Here is a 24,682-nt window from a genome sequence, read left to right as displayed (position 1 = left end):
AAGCATTCTTTTCGAAAAGTGAGCGGAACAAGTTACACGATATACTTCCCCACTTATTTAATAGCAAGTGTTTACTGGCGTATCCGGATTACTTTTCTGCGGTGCCACACTACCCATTCAGTTTAAACCATTAAACTCGCGAGTCTTTTAAAGAATCTAATTCCCATCTTCACGTGCCTGATTACTTTAAAAATGAGTCAATGTGTCAGATATCTGGCTTTGAGCGTGTAAGCGAGAAAGAGTTTTGTAAAGGTTTGAAATATGTGCAAAGTTTATCGATAGTCGCTCAGTGCTGTCATTCTCAAATACTGGTAGGATAAAGTTCGGGTGTTTGCGAGTAATCAGTGACGCTGCCTCAAGACTTTCACACAGTTTCTAAGTGTCTTATTGTGCTAAACACTGAAACCTTCCCGTCTCCTCTATATCTCTTTTGTTACGCAACCTTCCCTTCTACAATAACCTATGAAACTATCCCTTAGGATTTCTATCTCTTGCTTAATAATAATAAATGAAATCTTCCCTTTGAAATTAATTCTCTTTCTCAATCTTCGCATACAAATTTAAATGCTGCTTATTAAAAGTGATTTCTGATTATTTCGACGAAACATAAAATGTGTCGTCGTCGTGGCCCTCAGTCGTTACCTGCAATAATCCAAAACTGTTCCTTACCTTTTTTTACTGTTACTGGATCGCCATATGACTGCTACATCGAACTGCGACATGACTATACTTACTCTGTTTTACTATACTCTGTTAGCTGCTAGTGGGTTGTCATAATAAGTGACTGTATTTATTCCCAAAGCTGACGTTATTCTTTAATAGCAAAGCTGACGTTATTCTATAATTAATTTGACTGAAGTTACGTAATTCATAGTTAAACTTTTTCTTGACAACAATAAAATTTTGCAAAGTTTTACGTTGATGGTTTTTGGGATGGATTATAATCAGTAATGCAATATTGCTGCCAAAAATTAATTATATTATGAATGAAATGATTTTACAAACATTCAAATGGGACTTACTTTTTACAATAATCATACAACTAGCACTGCGCAAACATACCTTCAGTTGTCTTGAGTTTCTCAAAAAAAATAATTCGATAATATTAGTTCCTCTTATGATTATAGTTAGCTGATGTCTCTGTACATCCGTTTATAATCTCTTGTAAATCATAGCTGGTGGCTGGCAGGCACACCGCTCCTCTCAACCTCTCGCTTCAGACCTGCTACCGACTCGCTTCACATCTCGCTTACTACTGACTTCTACGAACGCTAAAGTGCGGTCTCTCCCGCCAACAATACTTTCTGGTGCAGACAATCCCTGCTACCATTACAAAATGTATCAATGCGCGGTCTTTCCCGCTCTTTTCTTAAAATGTATCCATACGCGGTCTCTCATAACCTTTTTAAAATTATATCAATGTGCGGTCTCTCCTGCCAACAATACTTTGGTGCAGACATTCCCTGCTACCACAGTTATTTCCAGCATGACAAATATTAATATTCCTGCTTAATCAAATTAATAAAATATAAGCATCATTCATAAATTGTGGTTTGACAATATACAGTAGAAATATACACTTCTTACAACATTTAACATAAGATTATATCTCTTAATGAATAGGTAGTGACAAAATTTTAAATGTGGTCAATAATTACGCGAAATATTGAAAATCAAATATTCATTGCCCCCGAAAGCCGTTAGACAGACAACCTGGAATTGGTATTAGGTTCCGTGACACTGTTTAGTAATATTGAGAATGAGCCAGAACTCGACTTTCACAGATGATAGTTTGGACTAAGACAAGGGAAAAAAAGCTAGTAAATGTGGTATTTGAAAAACCTTAAGAGCTATTAGCACTAGTCCATCTGCGATACTGTGAAACACATTTCTTCTGCTGCTAGCTTTTTCTTTCTATATTTTGGTTGGAGGTAAGGCGGATCAAACAAAGAAAGAATGTTCAGTAAACCTGAGCCCTAAGTTGCATGCCTTAAGAGCTATTTAGAAGAAGGGACGTGTTTCACAGAAGCAAAGATGACCAACTGCTAACAGCTCTTAAAGTATGCGCTGTAGAGACCATGTTTACTGGACCCGTTTTTTCTTGTTTTGGTCAATACTACCTCTTCTGAAATTATGAAAAGTAAAGAGCTGCCAGTAGTAGAGATGTGTTTCACAGTAACGAAGATGAAAAAGTGCTAATATTTAAGATATACATGATAGATCCTATATTGTCTACAATTTTTCCCTTGTTTGCTCCACACTACCTCGTCTGAAAGTTTGTCGGTCGAGTTCCCGTTCCCCTGTAGACAAGAGTCGCCAGCTTTGCTCTCAAAGTCAATAATTAAAAGCCTTGTAACTGTCTAATTACTTTCAGGGAAGATTCCGCGATCTTGTGGATCGGAATGTGTTCAACGCATGCAGTTCAACAAACTACCTCCGACTGGATACTAGCAAGTCTCGCCAATACTCACCGCAACAGCACAACGAGAATACAGTTCGAAGTTAGTACAGGAAGAGACACACAAACAAACCACTCTCAGATTCCCACGGACCCGAGTATAATTTGCTGGCATCTACTTAACCGCGCTAACTCCGTCTCCATTACTTCACGGAATCTTCTAGCTAGCTACTGTCTCCGCGACATTATGTAAGGGCTTTCTCTGCCAGCCAAGCACCAGCCCTACCACTTAAAAGCAAGACTCTCCCGGAACACCGGAAAGTTCAGCACGAAATCCACACCTGCACACTGCTGTGCATTATAGGTGTCTCTCAGTTTCACTTACTGCATGAAATAACTTGGTTAGCTTCGAAGAACCACCCTCTTCCGACATCCGAAATGCGAAAACACCAGCTCTACACCACGAGGACTGGCTCCACGGGTTTATTTAACGGATAGGCCTTAAGCCAAGAATAATCGGGAGCTGAATGCAGGCATTTCCAGTGACCCATTTCCTGCTCCCAGTAAGAAAGATTTTGTGTGGTGCTGCTTCCTTGCAGCGCTTTTATAATTTTTTTCTGGAGCATGTTTGAGAAAACACAGTCTCTGGAGGAACATTTATTTACTCGTCCTTGAAGTCAACCTCGTCGGCTTCGACCACCACCCATGTAGGATGATTAGGGAATTACTGAGCAATCATTTTCAGGCCGAACAAAAAACCCTTTCCACCTTCAGCCGGAAAATGGCCAAGGTGACTGCAGTAGCCCGCATCTCGTGGTCGTGCGGTAGCGTTCTCGCTTCCCACGCCCGGGTTCCCGGGTTCGATTCCCGGCGGGGTCAGGGATTTTCTCTGCCTCGTGATGGCTGGGTGTTGTGTGCTGTCCTTAGGTTAGTTAGGTTTAAGTAGTTCTAAGTTCTAGGGGTCTGATGACCATAGATGTTAAGTCCCATAGTGCTCAGAGCCATTTGAACCATTTGAACCATTGACTGCAGTATCCAAAAAGGTTAGCACACATTTTCGCCCGAGAAATTATATGTTACACATCTTGTTACGAAATCAACATTTCAAGAAGTTATGTAATGATCATAGTGGTGAGTTAGTCCGCCCCGTTAGCTGAGTGGTCAGCGCGGCGGAATGCCACGCCAAGGGGCCCGGTTTCGATTCCCGGCTGGGGCAGGAGATTTTCACCGCTCAGGGAGTGGGTGTTGTGTTGTCCTCATCATCATTTCATCCTCATCTCCAACGCGCAAGCCGCCCAAAGTAGCGTCGTATGCAATAAGTAGTATGCAATAAGTACTTGCCCTCGGCGGCCGAACTTCCTCGAATGGGGAACTCCCGGCCCACAATGCCGTACGCTCATTCCCAGTGGTCAATTAGAATCAGTTGATAAGTTGGTATATCCAAACACAATAGCTCCAGATGAACTTTGTTAAGTGGGTGACTCTTTGTTTTGTGAGCTCATTATGTGTCAAAAAATTTAACGCTTTTCCTTTGTCCATTGCCGCTGTTTACCACTGATCTTGTAATCGTGAAATGTCGGTTTCTTTTTCTCTAAAAAATGTTCAAATGTGTGTGAATTCTTATGGGACTTAACTGCTTAGGTCATCAGTCCCTAAGCTTACACACTACATCTACATCTACATCTACATGAATACTCTGCAATTCACATTTAAGTGCTTGGCAGAGGGTTCATCGAACCACAATCATATTATCTCTCTACCATTCCACTCCCGAACAGCGCGCGGGAAAAACGAACACCTAAACCTTTCTGTTCGAGCTCTGATTTCTCTTATTTTATTTTGATGATCATTCCTACCTATGTAGGCTGGGCTCAACAAAATATTTTCGCATTCGGAAGAGAAAGTTGGTGACTGAAATTTCGTAAATAGATCTCGCCGCGACGAAAAACGTCTTTGCTTTAATGACTTCCATCCGTACTCGCGTATCATATCTGCCACACTCTCTCCCCTATTACGTGATAATACAAAACGAGCTGCCCTTTTTTGCACCCTTTCGATGTCCTCCGTCAATCCCATCTGGTAAGGATCCCACACCGCGCAGCAATATTCTAACAGAGGACGAACGAGTGTAGTGTAAGCTGTCTCTTTATCTATGTGGTCTTTCCAACTGAAATTGTTCGTAATTTTAACACCCAGGTACTTAGTTGAATTTACAGCCTTGAGAATTGTACTATTTATCGAGTAATCGAATTCCAACGGATTTCTTTTGGAACTCATGTGGATCACCTCACACTTTTCGTTATTTAGCGTCAACTGCCACCTGCCACACCATACAGCAATCTTTTCTAAATCGCTTTGCAACTGATACTGGTCTTCGGATGACCTTACTAGACGGTAAATTACAGCATCATCTGCGAACAACCTAAGAGAACTGTGCAGATTGTCACCCAGGTCATTTATATAAATCAGGAACAGCAGAGGTCCCAGGACGCTTCCCTGGGGAACACCTGATATCACTTCAGTTCTACTCGATGATTTGCCGTCTATTACTACGAAACTGCGACCTTCCTGACAGGAAATCACGAATCCAGTCGCACAACTGAGACGATACCCCATAGGCCCGCAGCTTGATTAGAAGTCGCTTGTGAGGAACCTAAATTATCCTGAGGACGAACACACACACCCATGCCCGAGGGAGGACTCGAACCTCAGCCGGGACCAGCCACACAGTCCATGACTGCAGCACCTCAGACCGCTCGGCTAATCCCGCGCGGCTTCTTTTTCTCGTTACAGCCTTTATTTTGCATTTACCTATTTGTAAAGAGAAATGCAATTGTGTAGATCATAGATGAAATACGTACCCCATGTGTGCTTCGTCGTTTTGTGGTTGGTTCGTATTGATAGCGCCAAGTCTCGTCACCGGTGATGATTTTTTCCAGAAAAGAATTGTCCGTGTTTTGCATTTGAATCAAGTCGCAGCAGGCGTCCTGGAGTCATTGTTTTGGTTCGCGAGCCAGGGCGAGCGGTATAAACTATAGACACATTTGTTGCTTCTTCAACATTTGATCTAGAGATGTTCGTCTATTGCGATTTGTGACAGAACAATTTTGACACACTACTGCCACACAACCACTGTTTAAAACTTCCTGCTCAAAACTGGCTGTTCGAATGCACATCTGTTGTTTACAGTTGTTATCGCCAGCTGCCACCGTAGTTACTGCGCTAGAGTCGCTTATTCGCCAGTAATAAAAAAAGTGAGTACCGGAACTTATTGGAAGGAAAGTGTGTAATCAGTTTACAAGCATACTTAACAACTTGTGAGAGTATCTCACTTGAGTTAATTACGTTACTGAGTGGATGTGTTTTACGGAAGGCTAGAAGTAAACGCGTGTGACATGTGCGTTTCGTTGTGTTGCAGGCAGCTGCAGGACAACCAGATCCACACGGTGGAGCGCGGCGCCTTCCAGGACCTGATGGCGCTCGAGCGGCTGTAAGTAAAGTACTCTGCAGCTTCATACCATACGGACAAGTGCCACTTATCATTCAGCACTACTCTCTTCGTGAAAGGGAATTTTCTGGACATGTGTTGCGGTTATATGTCAAACTAACTTGAAATTGACGGTTTTCTCCAAGTTCCGGTATAATCAGTTTCAAGTAAAAACATTGCTTTGCTGCTCAGATTGTATTAAACAAATATTCTCGAGGGGAAAAAAACGAGAGAAATTATCGGCGCACACGGGTTTGAGCTTCGATTCGCAGTTGGCCACACCATGTTTTTCGTAATGTAGACATAAATCACCATAGGTGGCAGTATTATTTGGTTTATCCATTGCCCTGATGGCAATACGTTCATGTTAATAAACGGCAATAAATATCTGAAGATGCTTGAGCCTGATGAATGAAAGTAGTAGTAAATGAAATAATATGCGGACCACGGCGGTTCATCTGTACATTAATTCTTAACCGCCGCTGTATCTTCTGCAGGCGATGATGATTTTCTTAATAATTCTCTCAGGATTACTTACCTGGATGCAGTGAACAGAGTTACTTGTCATAAAAGAACTTTTTTTTCGTTCATAAAGACTTACAATACTTTTATAGTTGTGCGTCTTGTTTGCCATTGTGGCCGGCCTGAGTGGCCGTGCGGTTCTAGGCGCTACAATCTGGAACCGAGCAACTGCTACGGTCGCAGGTTCGAATCCTGCCTCGGGCATGGATGTGTGTGATGTCCTTAGGTTAGTTAGGTTTAATTAGTTCTAAGTTCTAGGCGACTGATGACCTCAGAAGTTAAGTCGCATAGTGCTCAGCGCCATTTTTTTGCGATTGTGACTCAGCAGCGCCTCTTCGCTGTATCTGTCTTCTACACATATCACATACAGTATTTGATGCGACACTGGATATACACTTTATAATGATACGCAGTACACCGTAACGCCAACCAACCGCCGTGATTTGCTTAGTATGTACAGGCGTCAAATCGGAGCCAACCAAGCGGTTGGGGTTGGTTAACGGGTCGGACTGCCGACGGTTAAAGTCAAAGCTTTGGCGGCACGTTTGTCTTGAGACGCATCTCAGTGTGGACGCCGGGTCGAATCTTCGTTGGTTTGTTGCAATTTGCTGTGTCTGTTGAACGTGTGTGTGTTAATAAGATTAAAAATGCTGGACTATGGAGCGGAATACGGAGACAGCATTAAAGCTGACAATTTTATCAGGAACGGAAATGTTTATGGGACCCAGCGAAGTGCGATTATAGCAATAAACTGAAAAGACTATCTTGGAGCGAAGTAGGGTGACTGTTAGAAAGTAATGTGAAGACTGCGACAAAGAAAATGGATTCTTTATTGACGTGTCTTCGCCCAGTAGCTAAATATCTCAGTGTAATCTTTATCCTATCTGCTGCAGGTACATTTGTAGCCGGCCGATGTGGCCGAGCGTTTCTAGGCGCTTCAGTCTGGAATCACGCGACCGCTACGGACGCAGGTTCGAATCCTGACTCAAGCATGGATGTGTGTGATGTCTTTAGGTTAGTTAGGTTTAAGTAGTTCTAAGTTCTAGGGGACTGATGACCTCAGATGTTAAGTCCCATAGTGCTCAGAGCCATTTGAACCATTTGTACATTTGTCCTGAAAAGGTGTCATCTTTGAAATTCCAGGGCGTACATAATTAAATAAGATTTCGAAATCTGTAGCTTTCATTCGGATAAAATATGAAATTCCCCGTATTCCAAATCAGCTGCAAGGTCAGACTAATTTGTCCCACCACACTGCTCCCTACCTTTTAAAAGAGAGGTCGTCCACCAGTGTCATTTATCCGTTTCTGACGATCAGCTTCTTGCAGTAAAATAAATGGTGCACGTGCGTCGACTGATAAATCGTCCTCTACCTTAGAACTGTAATTAAAGCGTTATTTTATGATAATATCGAAATGAGAGCAACCACGACAAGTTATCAGAGCCAGCTGCGATCCTGCACGACCGAATCCGTTGATCCGAATCCTCTATTTGGTGAGGATGAGAGGCCGAACGCGAATGTATTGGCGAGCAACGTTCGACCTAATCCACTGGCTGTCATTCGTTGGCCTTCGTTAGCACAGTGTGTACACGCCTCTCCTAGGAGGTACCGAAGTGAACACGCGTCTGTCGTAAAACCGCGAGATGTCCCCGCTCGTAGGTTGCCGAGTAGAGACTGTGGTGCCCCCCGTGCGTGCTGCCGGCTGTTGTAGCCGAGCGGTTCTAGGCACTTCAGTCTGGAATCGCGATACCGCTACGATCGCAGGTTCGAATCCTACCTGGGGCATGGATGTGTGTGATGTCCTTGGGTTAGTTAGGTTTAAGTAGTTCTAAGTTCTAGGGGACTGATGACCTCAGATGTTAAGTCCCATAGTGCTCAGAGCCATTTGATTTGAACCGTGCGTGCGGTGCGTCAGCCCCCGAGTGCGCGCACGCATGCCCTGGCCAGCCGCAGGGCTCAGCTCCAGACCTGCGCCGCTCCGCGCCGGCCGGTTGCCCGCTGCCCGCGTCACTAGGCTGCGCCCGCTCTCTGGGTCAGTATCTCGCGCTGCCCATCTGGACAGCCGATTAGCGGGAAACAGACTGCGCCGCCACACGCGACGCAATTTTTCACGATTTGCTACGCTGCCCGCCGACCGGCGAAATTTCCATCGCCTTATTAAATTCCCTCCACTTCTCAGCCCTCCGTAGCAGACATGTGCTTGTACGACAGCCGGCTCACACCTCGACTGAAAAAATTGTTGAAAAAAATGACATTATATCTTGCTGGCAGTGACGCATCCATGCTTAAAAAGTAATCAGAATTTCGACACTGTCTGTTCCTCACGTATGCGGTGACTTTGCAATTTCCAATTTAATCCTGGCTTTATAATTCAAAGTCTGCTAAGTAAAAATAGAAAGAACAAAATTTCATCATCACACTAAAAATTTACATCAAACATTCGTAAAAAGGTTACGAAAGTGGGCACATAGACTCAACATAATACACATCTCATCTCGTATAGCCATATTCGACAGTGCCATTGTCTACTGGCATAGGTTCTCTTCCAATAGAGAACGGTACTTCTATATGAGATGACATCTGTATTACGCTGAGTCTATATGTTCACTTTCGTGAGCTTGTTACTAAATGGTTGAAATGCCTCCAAGCACTATGGGACGTGACTTCTGAGCTCGTCAGTCCCCTAAACTTAAAAAAAAAAGAATGGTTCAAATGGCTCTGAGCAATATGGGTCTTAACTTCTAAGGTCATCGGTCCCCTAGAACTTAGAACTACTTATACCTAACTAACCTAAGGACATCACACACATCCTTGCCCGAGGCAAGATTCGAAGCTGCGACCGTAGTAGCCGCGTGGTTCTAGACTGAAGCGCCTAGAACCGCTCGGCCACCACGGCCGGATTTTTACTAAAGTTTAATTTAAATACTCAGTCTGACAGTGAAATCTGGAAGCGCGTAATGCTTAATAAAGAATTGTGCGATCAAGACCTTTCTATATTTCAAAGCTGTCTATTGAAGTTTTAAATGGACATTCGATATTTTCTTTAGCACACCACAAAAAATGGTTTTATGGTTAAAACGCTATTGCCCATCATCCAGAACTATTGAAAGCATCAGATTGCCACCAAGTAAAGCCTTGTCAAGCTGAGACCAATGTAGACGAAGGCTAATGTAGCCCCCCCCCCCCCCCCCTACTCCCATACTACAGTTCAGTTCTTTTATCTTGGCGGCCCGCGGATGCCCGCCCAGACGCGGGAGATTGCTGCGTTGCCAGTTGCACGCGCCATGAGAAGCAGCTCATAGTGTAGTATAGTTCGCAAACTTACGTTTAGGGAAGAGCGCGCAGTGTATGAAGTAAAGCCTCCACGGCCGCATTAACACTTTCGGTGCTTCAGAGACGAGCTCCCGGCATTCCGCGCTGTGCGCGATTTTGTCAGAGACACATAGTGTTCCGCCTGCTTTGACACACTTATCATTCGATTTCAGAAAAACTATTTGGCCCAAAAATTTGCCAGCTGTAGTGACCGAGCGGTTCTAGGCGCTACAGTCTGGAACCGCGCGACCGATACGGTCGCAGGTTCGAATCCTGCCTCGGGCATGGATGTGTGTGATGTCCTTAGGTTAGTTAGGTTTAAGTAGTTCTACGTTCTAGGGGACTGATGACCTCAGAAGTTAAGTCCCATAGTGCTCAGAGCCATTTGAACCATTTTTGAACCCAAAAATTGGATTTTTACACATCATCTTGACTGATATCTCCCCCCCATAAATGACTTAATTTTGTTTCGATGTTCAACGCAGTTATTGTGCAGCATTAAATGTAGTAAACCACTGCATAAAATTTTGAAGAGTTTGCAGAGGTAAAAGTCCACAGCGTATACGTTCAGTACGGTCGATTTTAGTTGCCACTAGAAATTTCAAAAAATTACATTCAAACGAATAAAATTCATGAACACTTTAACCGTTACACTAATGCAGCTCGTCATTTAACAGAATTCCTGGAGAACTTGAAAAAATCACTCAAAATACCGACAAACACTGTGGGTATGATTATGAATTACTCATGTTTCGTCCAAGTACAATAGGAAATAAACAATTACCGCTGTTCTTTATTGTGAAAAAGCGGTTGGTGAGAATGAATTTCCTTGCTATCGCTTAAATTAGGAGGCTTATTGCTTGTTTGGTTTAATTAATTAATAGAATATCAAGCAGTTGGTATAAAGAATGATTTTTCCAAACTTTCTATAAAAGAAAGTCTGCTATCAAGACATTGCTTTTGTTCAATTACTTTATTTCTGACTGAACTTTTCTAAAACTGAAGACACTCGTCCGTGCTCTACACTGCAATCGAGCTCTGGCAACGTCGTTCTCTGTTCATTGGCTGACTGTGTTTTGTGACGTCAGATGCCCAGAACGAACCTAAACTCGACCGCCATCGTAAATGACGCGCACTTTAGTACACCCAACAAAATGTTGACACACTTCCCTAATGCCTCAGGAAGTCTCCTACCATTCTCTAAGCGAACGTTGGGTGAATTAAGGATTTATTGAGTGTAAGAAGGGGAAAATAGGCTGAAAGCGTGAATTGAAGTTTGTGTTAGGGAGGGCACTGGACTAGCGTAGTCTGTGCAGCAGTGTTACCAACACTACATCGGTGGTGTAATGGCTAACATGTTTGTCTAATAAGCAGGAGACCCGGTTGCAAGTCCAGCACGTGGCACAAACTTTAATTCATTTCTTCAGTATCTATCATATTCGATGTTTCTTTCAGCGTGGCGACCAAAGCTGTAAAAATTGGAAATTTGTGGTAAGGTCTTATGAGACCAAACTGCTGAGGCCATCAGTTCCTAAGATTACACACTACTTAACCTAAATTATCCTAAGGACAACACATACACACGCATCCATGCCCAAGGGGGGACGAACCTCCGAAGGGGGCATCCGCGCGGACCGCGACAAGGCGCCTTAGAACTCACGGCTACCCCCCGCGTCACCAAAGCTGTAAATTTCGCCACCATAGTAATGTATTTATATTACAGCCCACAGGAGACACTCCTGATCCATACATAAACCGTCCAACGGTTGCCAAAAACACTTACCTATAGTTTTTTGCGTCACATCGTCGACAAATTGAAGATAAACTTTTCGTTGCTGTCTCACATTTCTGTCGCTCGGCATTGCCAGAAACACGCAGTAGTGGAAGAGAGCTCACGCAGAGACAAAGGGTCGACAGTTAATAACGATTTTAATGTTTGACATCATAGTTAATGAATTTGCCTCGCTGCATTGTTCACATAAATACGAAAAAAGCTGCGTAATCCATACACACTCCTTGTCCCAAAAGTCCAAACAAACTTTCACTTTGCTGCCCCCTTGACCACCTACACACTGCTTCCACCTCACTCTCACATTTCCCGAATATATTTTTGTGAGCCGTTGATTCGCTGGGGTTGGGAAGTGTGAACAATGCTTCAAAACGATCCCTTCTTTTACTCAGGTTCTAGCGTAATTTTCTTTTCTTGCCTCTTCGATTCAGGACCACTTCGTTAGTTATGCGACGTATCCATTTTACCTTAGGCTTACTTTCAGTTTATGCTGAAAGGAACAGATAATTTATGTATCATTGTTTACAATAAATATATCGCAGCTGTCGTTACTTTTCTGTAGCTCGTAACCGACAAGTCAAAGGAACATAGAACCGACGAATCGTTGGTTGATGAACGAAGGGATAGTGTTCTGTAAACCAAAGATACACGGACAAGGAAGATTGCACACGAGACTAGATCTCTCACAATTTATCTTTCAAGGGGCCTGAAGGTGGTGTAATAAAGTACTGAATCTGGTTGCGTAAGCAAATGAAATGCGAAAAGATACTTATACTCACAGATCGTCTACGAACAGTCTGATGATGCTCCAGACGTTATGTACCTAACACTCCCGTGTCGATTTCATCTCGTTAAGAAGTAGTGTTGAGTTGCGTCTACTAGGAAGTTCTAAATCGAGTCGCAAATGTAGTCGGGTGTTCGGTAAGATCGCAGTTTGCTGAGCAAACGACAATGCGGAGTTGTATCGCATGTGTTCCGGAAAATATGGAGCAGAGTTAACCTGGGCCCCTTTGCATACGGCGCTTTGGATTTCATGGATAAACAGAGCGAGTTGTGTGTTGCACGATCTCTGCTTAGATAATCGGTGTTGATTTTTTTATAGATGAGATATTGGTTTTCCAAAACTGTCATAGAACGTGAGCATAAAACATACTTCAAAATACTGCAACACATTGACGACTCTTGCAGTTTGCGAGTACAAGATGCAGGCTAACCTAGCGGAGCCTGCACTTCGCCTTTTTTTCAGATTTTTATTTCACTATTATGTTTATCAGTCGAAGTTCAAATGAGCTTTTGTATATTATTGTTACACTAGACAGAACAAGTCTAGATAAAGATGTGTCGGATGCATGAACTAACGATGCACGGAAAGTGATCTCGTGTCAGGGGCCACTGTAGTTCAACAAATTAACACCGGAACCATCACAACAGTCTTCCTTCGCAACGAGATCGCAGCGCCAGAAATTGTTCGAGTCCACACACTGCGGCGTCGCATCTGTATTGGATTGGAAGGCTTCCGGCTGGACGTAGGTATAAGAAAGCACGCAGTGTGGCTGTTACACAATCAAACAGCGATTACACTCAACCTTCTGAAATAATAGTATATTTTCCACTCTTATTTTTGACTGGAGTCTTGTACGTTCGTGTAAAGGGTTGTCGCGTAGGAGCAAGGAATTTGGTGGTGAGGATTGATTCTAGTTTTGAATGGCCACATTGAAACAAAAACGCCACCACCAGATAAGACACACAAAGCAGTTTAATCTGGATATATTTTATCTCCTGGCCCGGTTTCGCATTAACTCTTTACACGCTTAAAATCATGCGGATCTCTTCTTCATTTTTGGCTCGTATGTCTCGAGGAGCAGACATTGTTGACGACGGGCAGCCGTCCGAAATTTCCTGGATATAAATTTGCTGAATACGAGTAACTTGGCTTTATCTGTGTTAGGTATAGGTGTAGTACCTATTGGTGGAATATGAAAATGTGTGCCAGACCGGGACTCGAAGCTAGATCCCCCGTTTGCCGCGGGATGTCGACTTAACCATTAGGTTATCCGTGCACGCCTCCTGAGCCGACCAAAACTCCCGTATGTCACACTGGCTACATACTTGTACCATAGTTTCTGAAATGCATCGCTAAATACATTAAACATATTCGCAATTGGGAATATAGACAATCATTAGCTGCAGAAAGGAATGACGACAGTGAAAATTTGTGCCGGATCGGGGCACGCACTCGGATTTCCCGCTATCCGAGCACGACTCACGGTGAGGCACACACTTTCATGTCGTCAACCATATGTCTATAGCAATACTCGAACATCCATTACGTTTATTCCCGTACAGGGGAGACATTTTACTTGAAAGTCGCATGCCTGGTGTCGGCGTATAAACATGAGGGTCACTCCGAAAGAAATGGACACTATTTTTGTAAAAATACGGTTTTCATTCTGCATGTGTGAAAGTTTTACAGTGTGTAGATACATCCTTCCCGCTTGTTTTCAAACTTAGTTCAACCTGTTCCCGTGAGTGGCGCCGTCACAGCATGTCTTCAAGATGGCTGCTACACTTGACGTTCGTCAGAAGCAACGTGCTGTCATAGAATTCCTGTACTGTGAAAACTAGACAGTGGGAAACATCCACAAGAGGTTGGAAAAGGTGTATGGAGATGCTGCTGTCGATCGCAGTACAGTTAGTCGGTGGGCAAGTAGGTTACGTGATGAAAGCGGGCGCGGCAATACTGAGGATTGTCCTCGCAGCGGCAGGCCTCGTACTGCACACACTCCGGACAATGTGCAGAGAGTTAACGAATTGGTGACTGCTGACAGACGCATCACAGTGAACGAATTGTCACGCTACTTTGGGATGGGGGAAGGATGTGTTTGCAGAATACTGAAAGTGTTGGCGTTAAAAAAGGTTTGTGCCAGGTAGGCTCCCAGGATGTCGACAGTGGCTCACAAAGAAACAAGAAAAACAGTATGCAGCGAAATTTTGGAACAGTACGAGAATGGTGGAGATGAATTTCTTGGAAGAATTGTGGCAGGTGATGAAACATGGGTCCATCATTTTTCACCAGAGACGAAGAGGCAATCAATGGACTGCCATCATGCAAATTCACCCAGGAGGAAAAAAAAAAAAAAAATTCAGAACCACACCTTCTGCTGGAAAAGTTATGGCTAAGGTGTTTTTCGATTCCGAAAGACTCTTGCTTGTGGACATAATGCCAAATGGAACCACCATAAATTCTGATGCATATGTGACGACACTGAAGAAACTTCAAGCTCGACTGAGTCGCGTTCGACCACATCGGCAAAAGAATGATGTTTTGCTGTTGCATGACAATGCACGGCCACATGTCAGTCAAAAAACCATGGAAGCGATCACAAAACTCGGATGGACAACACTGAAAAACCCGCCTAAACAGTCCCGACCTGGCTCCAGGTGACTATCATCTCTCTGGAAAACTGAAAGACTCTCTTCGTGGAACAAGGTTTCAAGATGATGGCTCCCTTGTGCACGCTGCCAAATAGTGGCTCCAACAGGTTGATGCAGTATTTTACCGTGCGGGTATACAGGAGCTGGTTCCAAGATGGCGTAAGGCAGTTGAGAGGGATGGAAACTGTGTGGAGAAATGAAAATATTGTTCATAAAGGAAGTATCTACACACTGTAAAACTTTCAAACACGTAGAATAAAACATGGATTTGAAAGAAAATAGTGTGCATTTCTTTTTGGAGTGGCCCTCGTATATTGCAGTGCCTGCGTTGTTCAGAATTACTATGCAAATTTCCTTTAGACATGCATGGATGTCCAGAGGAACTTTCCATCGTAATTCTGAATAACACAGGCTCTGCAATACCGTATTCATCACTACCTTCTCGCAGCACCAGTGATAATGAGACTATAACGACGTTATCGCCTTTTCCCTTCTCGCCATGTAATATGAAAGACACCCTCGTGCCCCGAAACCTAATATCGTACAGGTCTATGTTCTGGGAATAGTAGAAAATATCCAACAGTATAAAAGCAATGGCATGACTACTACATATGGATCCCAAGGCAAACTTATGACTGCGGAGCCAAGGGTAGAAAGATAGGACAACCACGAGAAGATGGTACCATCAACTTGAAACGGTACAGTAGTTTCCGCTCCATAAGCAGTAGGATTCGCTGCTCGCTCACACCGGGAAGTACAAACGGAGGCCGGCCGCGGGTGCAACGGAACCCCATGTGGACGGATAGAGAATGCGTTAGGCTTCATTATACATATTTATAAATGTCGCGTGTCATGTGTTTCTTGTACTTGAACGTGGATCTGCACGTGAACTTTCCTATTCCTCCTCCCACCTTTCCATAAAGCGTGGCCAAATACTAGATGGGAAACAGCTGAAGTAGTTTTGTAGTATAGCAGTGCCAACCTTACTCCTGGGTAGGGGATCAGAGATAAAGCACAGGCAGGTCGAAGTCAAAGACGTTCCAGTATCATAAGATTTGGGGTGGAGAGGTTGGTCACGGCCAAGTGGTTCGACCACCCCCTCCACCGGGGCCCAGGAAGACTTCCGGGTGCCCGCTATATTCTAGGAGCTCTACAGAATACGCATAAGTGAGCAGACGTGTCCTCAGTGTGTCTGTCTCGATGTTCACAGGAAGAAAGGTATTTGAATATTTGAACTAATTCTTTTATTTCCAGTTTCAGATTATGTAGGGAAATGAATGTACATAATGATTGCTTTCTCGTTTATTTCGGAAATTCTGTGTGGAAACAGAGTAGGCTCCCATCCTTTGCACAAAGCCACGTGGTGTCGCAAGCTGCAAAGTCTCTACAAAAGTTCCAGTGTATAAATTATATCGCGCAAATCGTGTGATTTATTTTGGTCGAAAAACTGAACTGTAAAAATGTTTCTGTGTGTGAAGGTGGTCTTAGAACACGTGGTCTGCCTCATGCTAGTAATAGTGAACGTGTTGAGCATTGGGTAGCCAAATTATAACATCGAACGGTCACACTAATTCACCGCCTTACGGCATAGTTAAATTAGTTGTCTCCACTCCCTTTGTAGCTGGACGTACTGTAGTTCCACGTGGTCGATCGTTCGTTTCCGGAGGGCACGAGTTTCAAGTAGCGACAAAATAGACATCGCTCCGCTAAACTCCTTCGACCCCCTGTGTTATTGTATCTGGTCCCCAGTTTGCTCATTATCCTCCTCTCACATAGTGGATGTTCTATGTAAAGTAATGGTAGAATTTGGTTGTACACATTTGGCCAAACGCAGTTCTATCTTGCCCGTAAAACAATAATGTGCGTGCAGATTAGCATACACTATAGCCGAGCTATAAGTTGTAAAAATGTATTCCCTGAAAACTACAATACTTACTGTAATCGCTGTAAAGTCTAATGATTATGTTTAAAATAAATAGGTTATGAATGGTCATCAATCTTTAACATACCCTAAAAGTCACAAAGGAGTCAAGTTAAAAGAATTCATTTAAAATAAAAGATATAGAACGCAGGGACCCACACATCAGCATGTGAGCCCTCCAGCCCCTTGCCAAGTAACGTGTAAAATAGGGTACGCCCTGTTCTCTAGGTAGCGCTATCAAGCTCCCCAGTTATCCGTTGCGCCATTTTCATTCAGGGCTAGTTGCAATGTCTACCTTTTTTAATAATGAGCCGGTCGGAGTGGCCGAGCGGATCTAGGCGCTACAGTCTGCATGGGCATGGATGTGTGTGATGTCCTTAGGTTAGTTAGGTTTAAGTAGTTCTAAGTTGTAGGGGACTGATGACCTCAAGAGTTAAGTCCCATAGTGTTCAGAGCCATTTGAACTACTTTTTTAATAATGCCGATGTCAGTAGTCGGTTTTCCCCTGGATGTGGACCAGTACAGAAACAAGAAAATCCACAAAAATCACGAGGGCTGCGTAAAGCAGAAATACGAGCGTTGCCAGAGGGTTTTAAGCAAGTACGGGCAAAAGCATAGTTTTCTCCACAACAAAACGGTTAACTTTCATCTGGCGTCCCTACGCCAAAAGTCTTGACGGGAATCTTTCAAGCTTTAAATCGCTTGGTTTCGAAACAGCTAAAGATGTCAATTCTGAAAATGTTCATGATGATGACAACCAAAGGGTCTACATCTATGACAGACTGACGGGAGCTGTTCCTAGAGTTACCCAGTTCTACCACAACGACTGCTGCTTGGCATAATCGTTGCGAAGCATTGGTAGTTGGCGATCTCAATTCTGCCGCCGCGTCTTCGGGCAAATAATCCACTTCACTGACGCACTGAGCGCGGCTCCATTGTTTCACAGGTACTGCCAAAACACACACTATCGAGCCTACCAGCTGTTATGCCGATAACGTGCTCGCATTTCGGCAGGCAACCTGCGGCCCAATCGCCTTGCTTGCCGCCGGAGTTGGCGTTTGCAGGCGAGTCACGAGGAGCAGTGTGAGAGCAGGGCGAGAGTAGTTCCGCACATTCCCCGCGGCTAGCGACGCGGGGTGGCGGCAGCGAGCCGACAAGTTTCCGGGCGATTAAGCGGCGGAGTGCCGGTAGGCTCTCAGCGGACCGCTGATTGCATCCCTCGCTGCCGCTGCTGCTGCAACCGTCGCCGACAGCCACGAACCCACCCTCCCCCCCTTCCAAACCCACCCCTGTCACGCTCCACAGCCTCATTCCGTCCACACCACACACGTCGCACACCATCCCTACCGCCGACAGTATTACTTCCTTACAAACACGTGCAGTCTCAATGGTTGCCAATTCCCATGGACATATTGCATTTTGTAGATCTAAATCAATATGGAAACCAAACATTTTCGTACTTGTGATTTACATAGAGTTCGAACGTGTGTCATCCGTAGCTCGTGGTCTCGCGGTCGCGTTCTCGCGTCCCGGGTTCGATTCCCGGCGGGGCCAGAGATTTTTCACCTGCCTCGAGATGACTGGGTGTTTGTGTTGTCCTCATCATTTCATCCTCAGTCATGAAAGTGGCGAGATTGGGCTGAGCATAGGCTGAAAATTTTTACGGGCGCTGATAACCGCGCAGTTGAACGCCCCCCCCCCCCCCCCAAACCAGTCATCATCATCATTTTCATCAAACGTGTGTCAAGTATTTCTCATCAGTCTGCGACTTTTACCATATACAGAGAAATGGTTCAAATGGCTCTGAGCACTATGGGACTCAACTGCTGTGGTCATAAGTCCCCTAGAACTTAGAACTACTTAAACCTAACTAACCTAAGGACATCACTCACATCCATGCCCGAGGCAGGATTCGAACCTGCGACCGTAGCGGTCGTGCGGTTCCAGACTGTAGCGCCTTTAACCGCTCGGCCACTCCGGCTGGCCATATACAGAGAAGGTCCAATGAAGGGTGGCACATTTCGTCACGGGACCGTTTAGTAAGCGTGAGAGCGATGCTGAACAACCTTCAATAACAGATGGTACAAAAGAGGCGCTCTATACCGTGGAGAGGTTTGCTGTTTTAATGTAATACACGGTCCGATCACATTTATGAGATGATCACCTATGTTCTACGTGAACGTGGCATAACCACTCACAGACGGCAGATGCCAGCACCAAAAATGGTTCAAATGGCTCTGAGCACTATGGGACTTAAATGCTGAGGTCATTAGTCCCCTAGAACTTAGAACTAGTTAAACCTAACTAACCTAAGGACATCACAAACATCCATGCCCGAGGCAGGATTCGAACCTGCGACCGAAGCGGTCTTGCGGTTCCAGACTGCAGCGCCTTTAACCGCACGGCCACTTCGGCCGGCATGCCAGCACCAGTAATGGAAAGTATACAGGGTGTTACAAAAGGGTACGGCCAAACTTTCAGGAAACATTCCTCACACACAAATAAAGACAAGATGTTATGTGGACATGTGTCCGGAAACACTTAATTTCCATGTTAGAGCTCATTTTAGTTTCTTCAGTACGTACTGTACTTCCTCGATTCACCGCCAGTTGGCCCAATTGAAGGAAGGTAATGTTGACTTCGGTGCTTGTGTTGACATGCGATTCATTGCTCTACAGTACTAGCATCAAGCACATCAGTACGTAGCATCAACAGGTTAGTGTTCATCACGTGGTTTTGCAGCCAGTGCAACGTTTACAAATGCGGAGTTGGCAGATGCCCATTTGATGTATGGATTAGCATGGGGCAATAGCCGTGGTGCGGTACGTTTGTATCGAGACAGATATCCAGAACGAAGGTGTCCCTACAGGAAGACGTTCGAAGCAATTGATCGGCGTCTTAGGGAGCACGGAACATTCCAGCCTATGACTCGCGACTGGGGAAGACCTAGAACGACGAGGACACCTGCAATGGACGAGGCAATTCTTCGTGCAGTTGACGATAACCCTAATGTCAGCGTCAGAGAAATTGCTGCTGTACAAGGTAACGTTGACAACGTCACTGTATGGAGAGTGCTACGGGAGAACCAGTTGTTTCCGTATCATGTACAGCGTGTGCAGGCACTATCAGCAGCTGATTGGCCTCCACGGGTACACTTCTGCGAATGGTTCATCCAACAATGTGTCAATCCTCATGCTGTGTGTTTCCATTCCACGATTAATGTGATTTGAAGAGAAGTAATAAAATGAGCTCTAACATGGAAAGTAAGCGTTTCCGGACACATGTCCACATAACATATTTTCCTTCTTTGTGTGTGAGAAATGTTTCCTGAAAGTTTGGCCGTACCTTTTTGTAACACCCTGTATAAAGGTTGTAGCGGGGACACGAGAAACGGTGCAGTCGTTGTCGTAATGCGCAAATGGGTCGATTTATCTGACGTACAGGAGGACAAGATCATTGGCTTTCGGACCAAGGCTGAAAGTATTTCCGTAAGGGATAAATCTGTAAGCTGTTCGCGTGCCGTCGCGGTTAAGTTTATGCGTGGCAACATGCGCTATCCGAAACCGGTCAGACAACTGTGGTGCAGCACAGGCCATAAATGACAGGAGTGAAACGATGACTGCGGAGATGTGCACAAGCGGAAAGACCACCTAGATGAATTAAGGTGGCTACCAACAGTGTCTCATCAACGACCGTTCAGTGAACGTTACTGCATACGGGCCTCCGCAGCAGGGGCCAGATTCGTGCACCCAAGTTCACTGTCTTCGTTGATCCATTTTGGACCGTGGAAAACGGCTGGCATGAACTTCTTGATGCAATAATTTACCAACAGCCGTATGTATTGTAGAAATTTACTTTATTTTATGAACTTCTATGTGCTACCAGTTTCGGCATTACATTGATGCCATCTTCAGGCCCCACACGTCATAGTCGTAAAATCGCTACACACGGAAGGAGCCATATAACTGGATCCGTGAATCAAATCGTCATGCAATAGCTCTTGGTGGCCAGGCGACACAAACTGACTATGGTCCCCTCCCCCAAATCAATCAATGAAGTTACGGACTTCTTCACGTATCACGACAGGGTGTTTTACCAAACGGTTATCCTCAAAATGCTTCAAATGGCTCTGAGCACTATGGGACTTAACTTCTGAGGTCATCAGTCTCCTAGAACTTAGAACTACTTAAACCTAACTAACCTAAGGACATCACACACATCCATGCCCGAGGCAGGATTCGAACCTGCGACCGTAGCGGTCACGCGGTTCCAGACTGAAGCACCTAGAACCGCTCGGCCACACCGGCCGGCAAACGGTTATCTTCAACTTGGACCGACGTTGCACGTAATTTAAAACCTTTACTGCACTCTTTCTCGCTGACGACCTCCATAAAATGACGAAACGAAAAAAGTTTATCGCTTGCTGGTAACCTAACTGCCACATGGAGCATGACACATGTGCCATTGAATGTACCAGAAAAATTGCATCATTGTACGTTATTAAGTTCAGGATATATGACGTCATAAACACCGAAAACTAGCAAATCATGCAAGACTTTTAAATTTATTAATTCGTTGCTATTAACTCGTGTAGTAATACTTCTCTCAGACAGTATCTACATTTGCCGCTAAATGTACCTACAAAAATATGTCATTGTACGACACATGATTCAGGAGATATGACGTCAAATACTGAGATGCATGAAAAACTGGCGTATCATGCATGACATTGTATTACTTCTTTGCTACTAACTCTGTTCGCAACACATGTCGCAGACAGTAGACACATACAAAACTGGATGTACCTGCAAAATTGTATCATTGTAGAGAACTTGGTTCAGGAGATACGACGTCATACTGGAGAGCAACATAAGCTGGACATTCTGGTGAAATGTGTGTACAAAAACGCGTGAAATATGATACAAATATGTTTGACATGTGCGTATGGGAGTAAAAACACATATAAAAATCTCATCGTAAGCCTTTGGAACGATTTAATTCAAATTTGGTACGCATATTAATTACAACATGGAAATAAATATTGTAAGGGTAAGAACTAACAGCCTCCTATTGGGGTGAGTGTGATAACTAAGAGAGAGGAGGGAGAACGAGAAGATGGACATAGAGCGGCGGTTCTAGGTGCTTCAGTCTGGAACCGCGTGACCGATACGGTCGCAGGTTCGAATCCTGCCTCGGTCATGGATGTGTGTGATGTCCTTAGGTTAGTTAGGTTTAAGCAGTTCTAAGTTCTAGGCGACTGATGATCTCAGAAGTTAAGTCCCATAGTGCTCAGAACCATCTGAATCAGTTTGAAGCGCCTAGAACCGCTCGGCCACAGCGTCCGGCTGAGGGAGGCAGATTCATGGAGAAAGTGGGAAAAGGAGATGTACAGAGACAGGGGAGGAAGAGATGGACAATGAAGGGGGACTGGAGAATGTGGACAGAGGAGGGGTTGGTGGAGATGGACAAAGAGAAGAAGAGGATAAGTTGATGAACAGGGATGGGGGGATAAATAGAGAGATGATGGGTGGATAAAGACATAAGGGGTGGTTAGAGAGAGTGGGGAGGAGGAGGTTCAAACATGGTTCAAATGGCTCTAAGCACTATGGGACTTAACATCTGAGGTCATCAGTCCCCTAGAACTTAGAGCTACTTAAACCTAACTAACCTAAGGACATCACACACATCCATGCCCGAGGCAGGATTCGAACCTGCGACTGTAGCAGCAGCATGGTTCCGGACTGAAGCGCCTAGAGCCGGCCGAAGTGGCTGATCAGTTCTAGGCGCTACAGTCCGGAACCGCGCCACCGCTACGGTCGCAGATTCGAATCCTGCCTCGGCCATGGATGTGTGTGATGTCCTTAGGTTAATTAGGTTTAAGTAGTTCTACGTTCTAGGGGACTGATGACCCCAGAAGTTAAGTGCTCAGAGCCACCTGAACCAGTTTGAAGCGCCTAGAACCGCTCGGCCACAGCGTCCGGCTGAGGAGGAGGTGTTTAGAGAGAGGGGGAAGCAGTAAATGAAAATCGTGAGGGGGAAGCAGGAGATATTCAGAGAGAGGAGAATATAGACTAACAGAAGATTGGAATAAATAAATATACAGGCAATGCCAGGTTCCTTGGCAAGTGTGTGTCTAAAAGTTGAAGCTGTCGATTCTAAACCGGGAACGACGCCGTTTGTGTAAATAAATAGCATTGATAACAGTGGCTGAGTTGCTTGGTGGCTTCTTTGTGGTATTCACCCGACTCTATAAATACTATTAATGATCATAAACATGCAGAGATAGAAGTATTAATAAAAATCATCATTACGTATGTGATATGAGCTCATACGCTTCCACAGTCAGTGTCATTTTGAATAAAATAATTTTATTCAGTTACATCCTTATAAAATACTAAAGGCAACTAAATTTCCGATATTTCGACCGACTTTGTAACGGTCCTCTTCACTGCCTTCTTCAGTCGACGCATCAGCAATTTAGTTGCTTTGTTGCTTTATAGTGATGCGGCCTCATACCCAAAATTATTTTAGTCATTATAAATGTTTCTCAAAATATATAACATATTTTAGATACATTTTTAGTATTACAATTTTTAGCCTGAAACAACTTTTCATTGTATGTTTTACATATGAGTATGAACAAATTATATTGTAATGTTTTGTAGTACTTCATACACAACAATAAGTGGGCTATAGAGTGGTGCAGCAGCTGTTGTACGGAAGCTGGACAGCGGCAGAAATGATTAGCGAACATGTAAATACAGTAAACAGAGATTTTACGCAAGGCGTTTAATTGTGTTGATCACAAAATATTGCTCTAGAAGTTGGAACATTACGGAATACGGGGAGTAGCTCACAATAGGGTCACCTCTTACTTTAGCAACAGACAGCAGAAGGTCATTATTCACAATGTTGAGAACGGCTGTTATGTGGAGTCTGAGTCCAGTATGGTCAAGTGGGGGGGGGGGGGGGGGGGCGGTGACCCAAGGATCAGTGTTGGGGCCATTCTTGTTCCTTATTTATATAAATGATATGCCCTGTATTATTACGGGTAACTCTAACTTATTTCTATTTGCTGATGACACTGGCTTGATAGTAAAGGATGTTGTGTGCAACATTGGCTCTGTTTCAAATAGTTCAGTACATGACCTAAGTTCATGGCTTGTAGAAAATAAACAAACGCTAAATCACAGTAAGACTCAATTTTTACAGTTTCTAATACACAATTCAACAAAACCTGACGTTTTAATTTCACAGAATGGGCATATGATTAGCGAAAGTAAACAGTTCAAATTTTTAGGTATTCTGATGGATGGTAAACTGTCGTGGAAAGCCCACGTTCAAGATCTTGTTCAAAGACTTGATGCTGCTATTTCTACTATTCGAACTGTATCTGAAAGTGAGCAATCGTTCGACACGTAAATTAGTCTGCTTTTTTTTATTTCGTTCGCTTATGTCGTATGGCATTATATTTTGGGGAAACTCTTCGCATTCTAAAAGGATATTTTTGGATCAGAAACGGGCGGTTCGGGCAACAAATGGTATAAGTTCACGACCCTCTTGTCGACCCCTGTTCACGAGTCTGACATTGGCCTCTGAATATATATCCCTTACTGTCATTTCGTGTTAACAATATTAGCTTATTCCCAAGAATAAGCAGCTTTGACTCAGTTAATACTCGGCAGAAATCCAACCTGCATCTTGGTAAGACTTCCTTCACTCTTGTGCAGAGAGGTGTGCCGTATACTGCTGCATCCATTTTCAATAAGCTACCACTCCAATTCAAAAATTTCAGCAGTAATCCACGCGCTTTCAAG

General features: G+C 44.1%; 1 protein-coding gene across 6 annotated transcripts in view; it reads left to right on the top strand.

Annotated features, from left to right (window-relative positions):
- The window catches only part of LOC126480767 (protein slit), an 834,741-nt gene that overhangs the window by 31,068 nt on the left and 778,991 nt on the right, over nt 1-24,682 (top strand). For all 6 annotated transcript variants that reach the window (XM_050104062.1, XM_050104063.1, XM_050104058.1 and 3 more), the window contains exon 2: nt 5,817-5,888. In XM_050104062.1, the coding sequence (XP_049960019.1) occupies nt 5,817-5,888 (72 nt within the window). The remainder of the gene's footprint in view (nt 1-5,816; nt 5,889-24,682) is intronic.

This window comes from Schistocerca serialis, chromosome 5, assembly GCF_023864345.2.
Source record: "Schistocerca serialis cubense isolate TAMUIC-IGC-003099 chromosome 5, iqSchSeri2.2, whole genome shotgun sequence".
NCBI classification, from domain to species: Eukaryota; Metazoa; Arthropoda; class Insecta; order Orthoptera; family Acrididae; genus Schistocerca; species Schistocerca serialis.
This window is presented reverse-complemented; position numbering and strand designations above follow the sequence as displayed.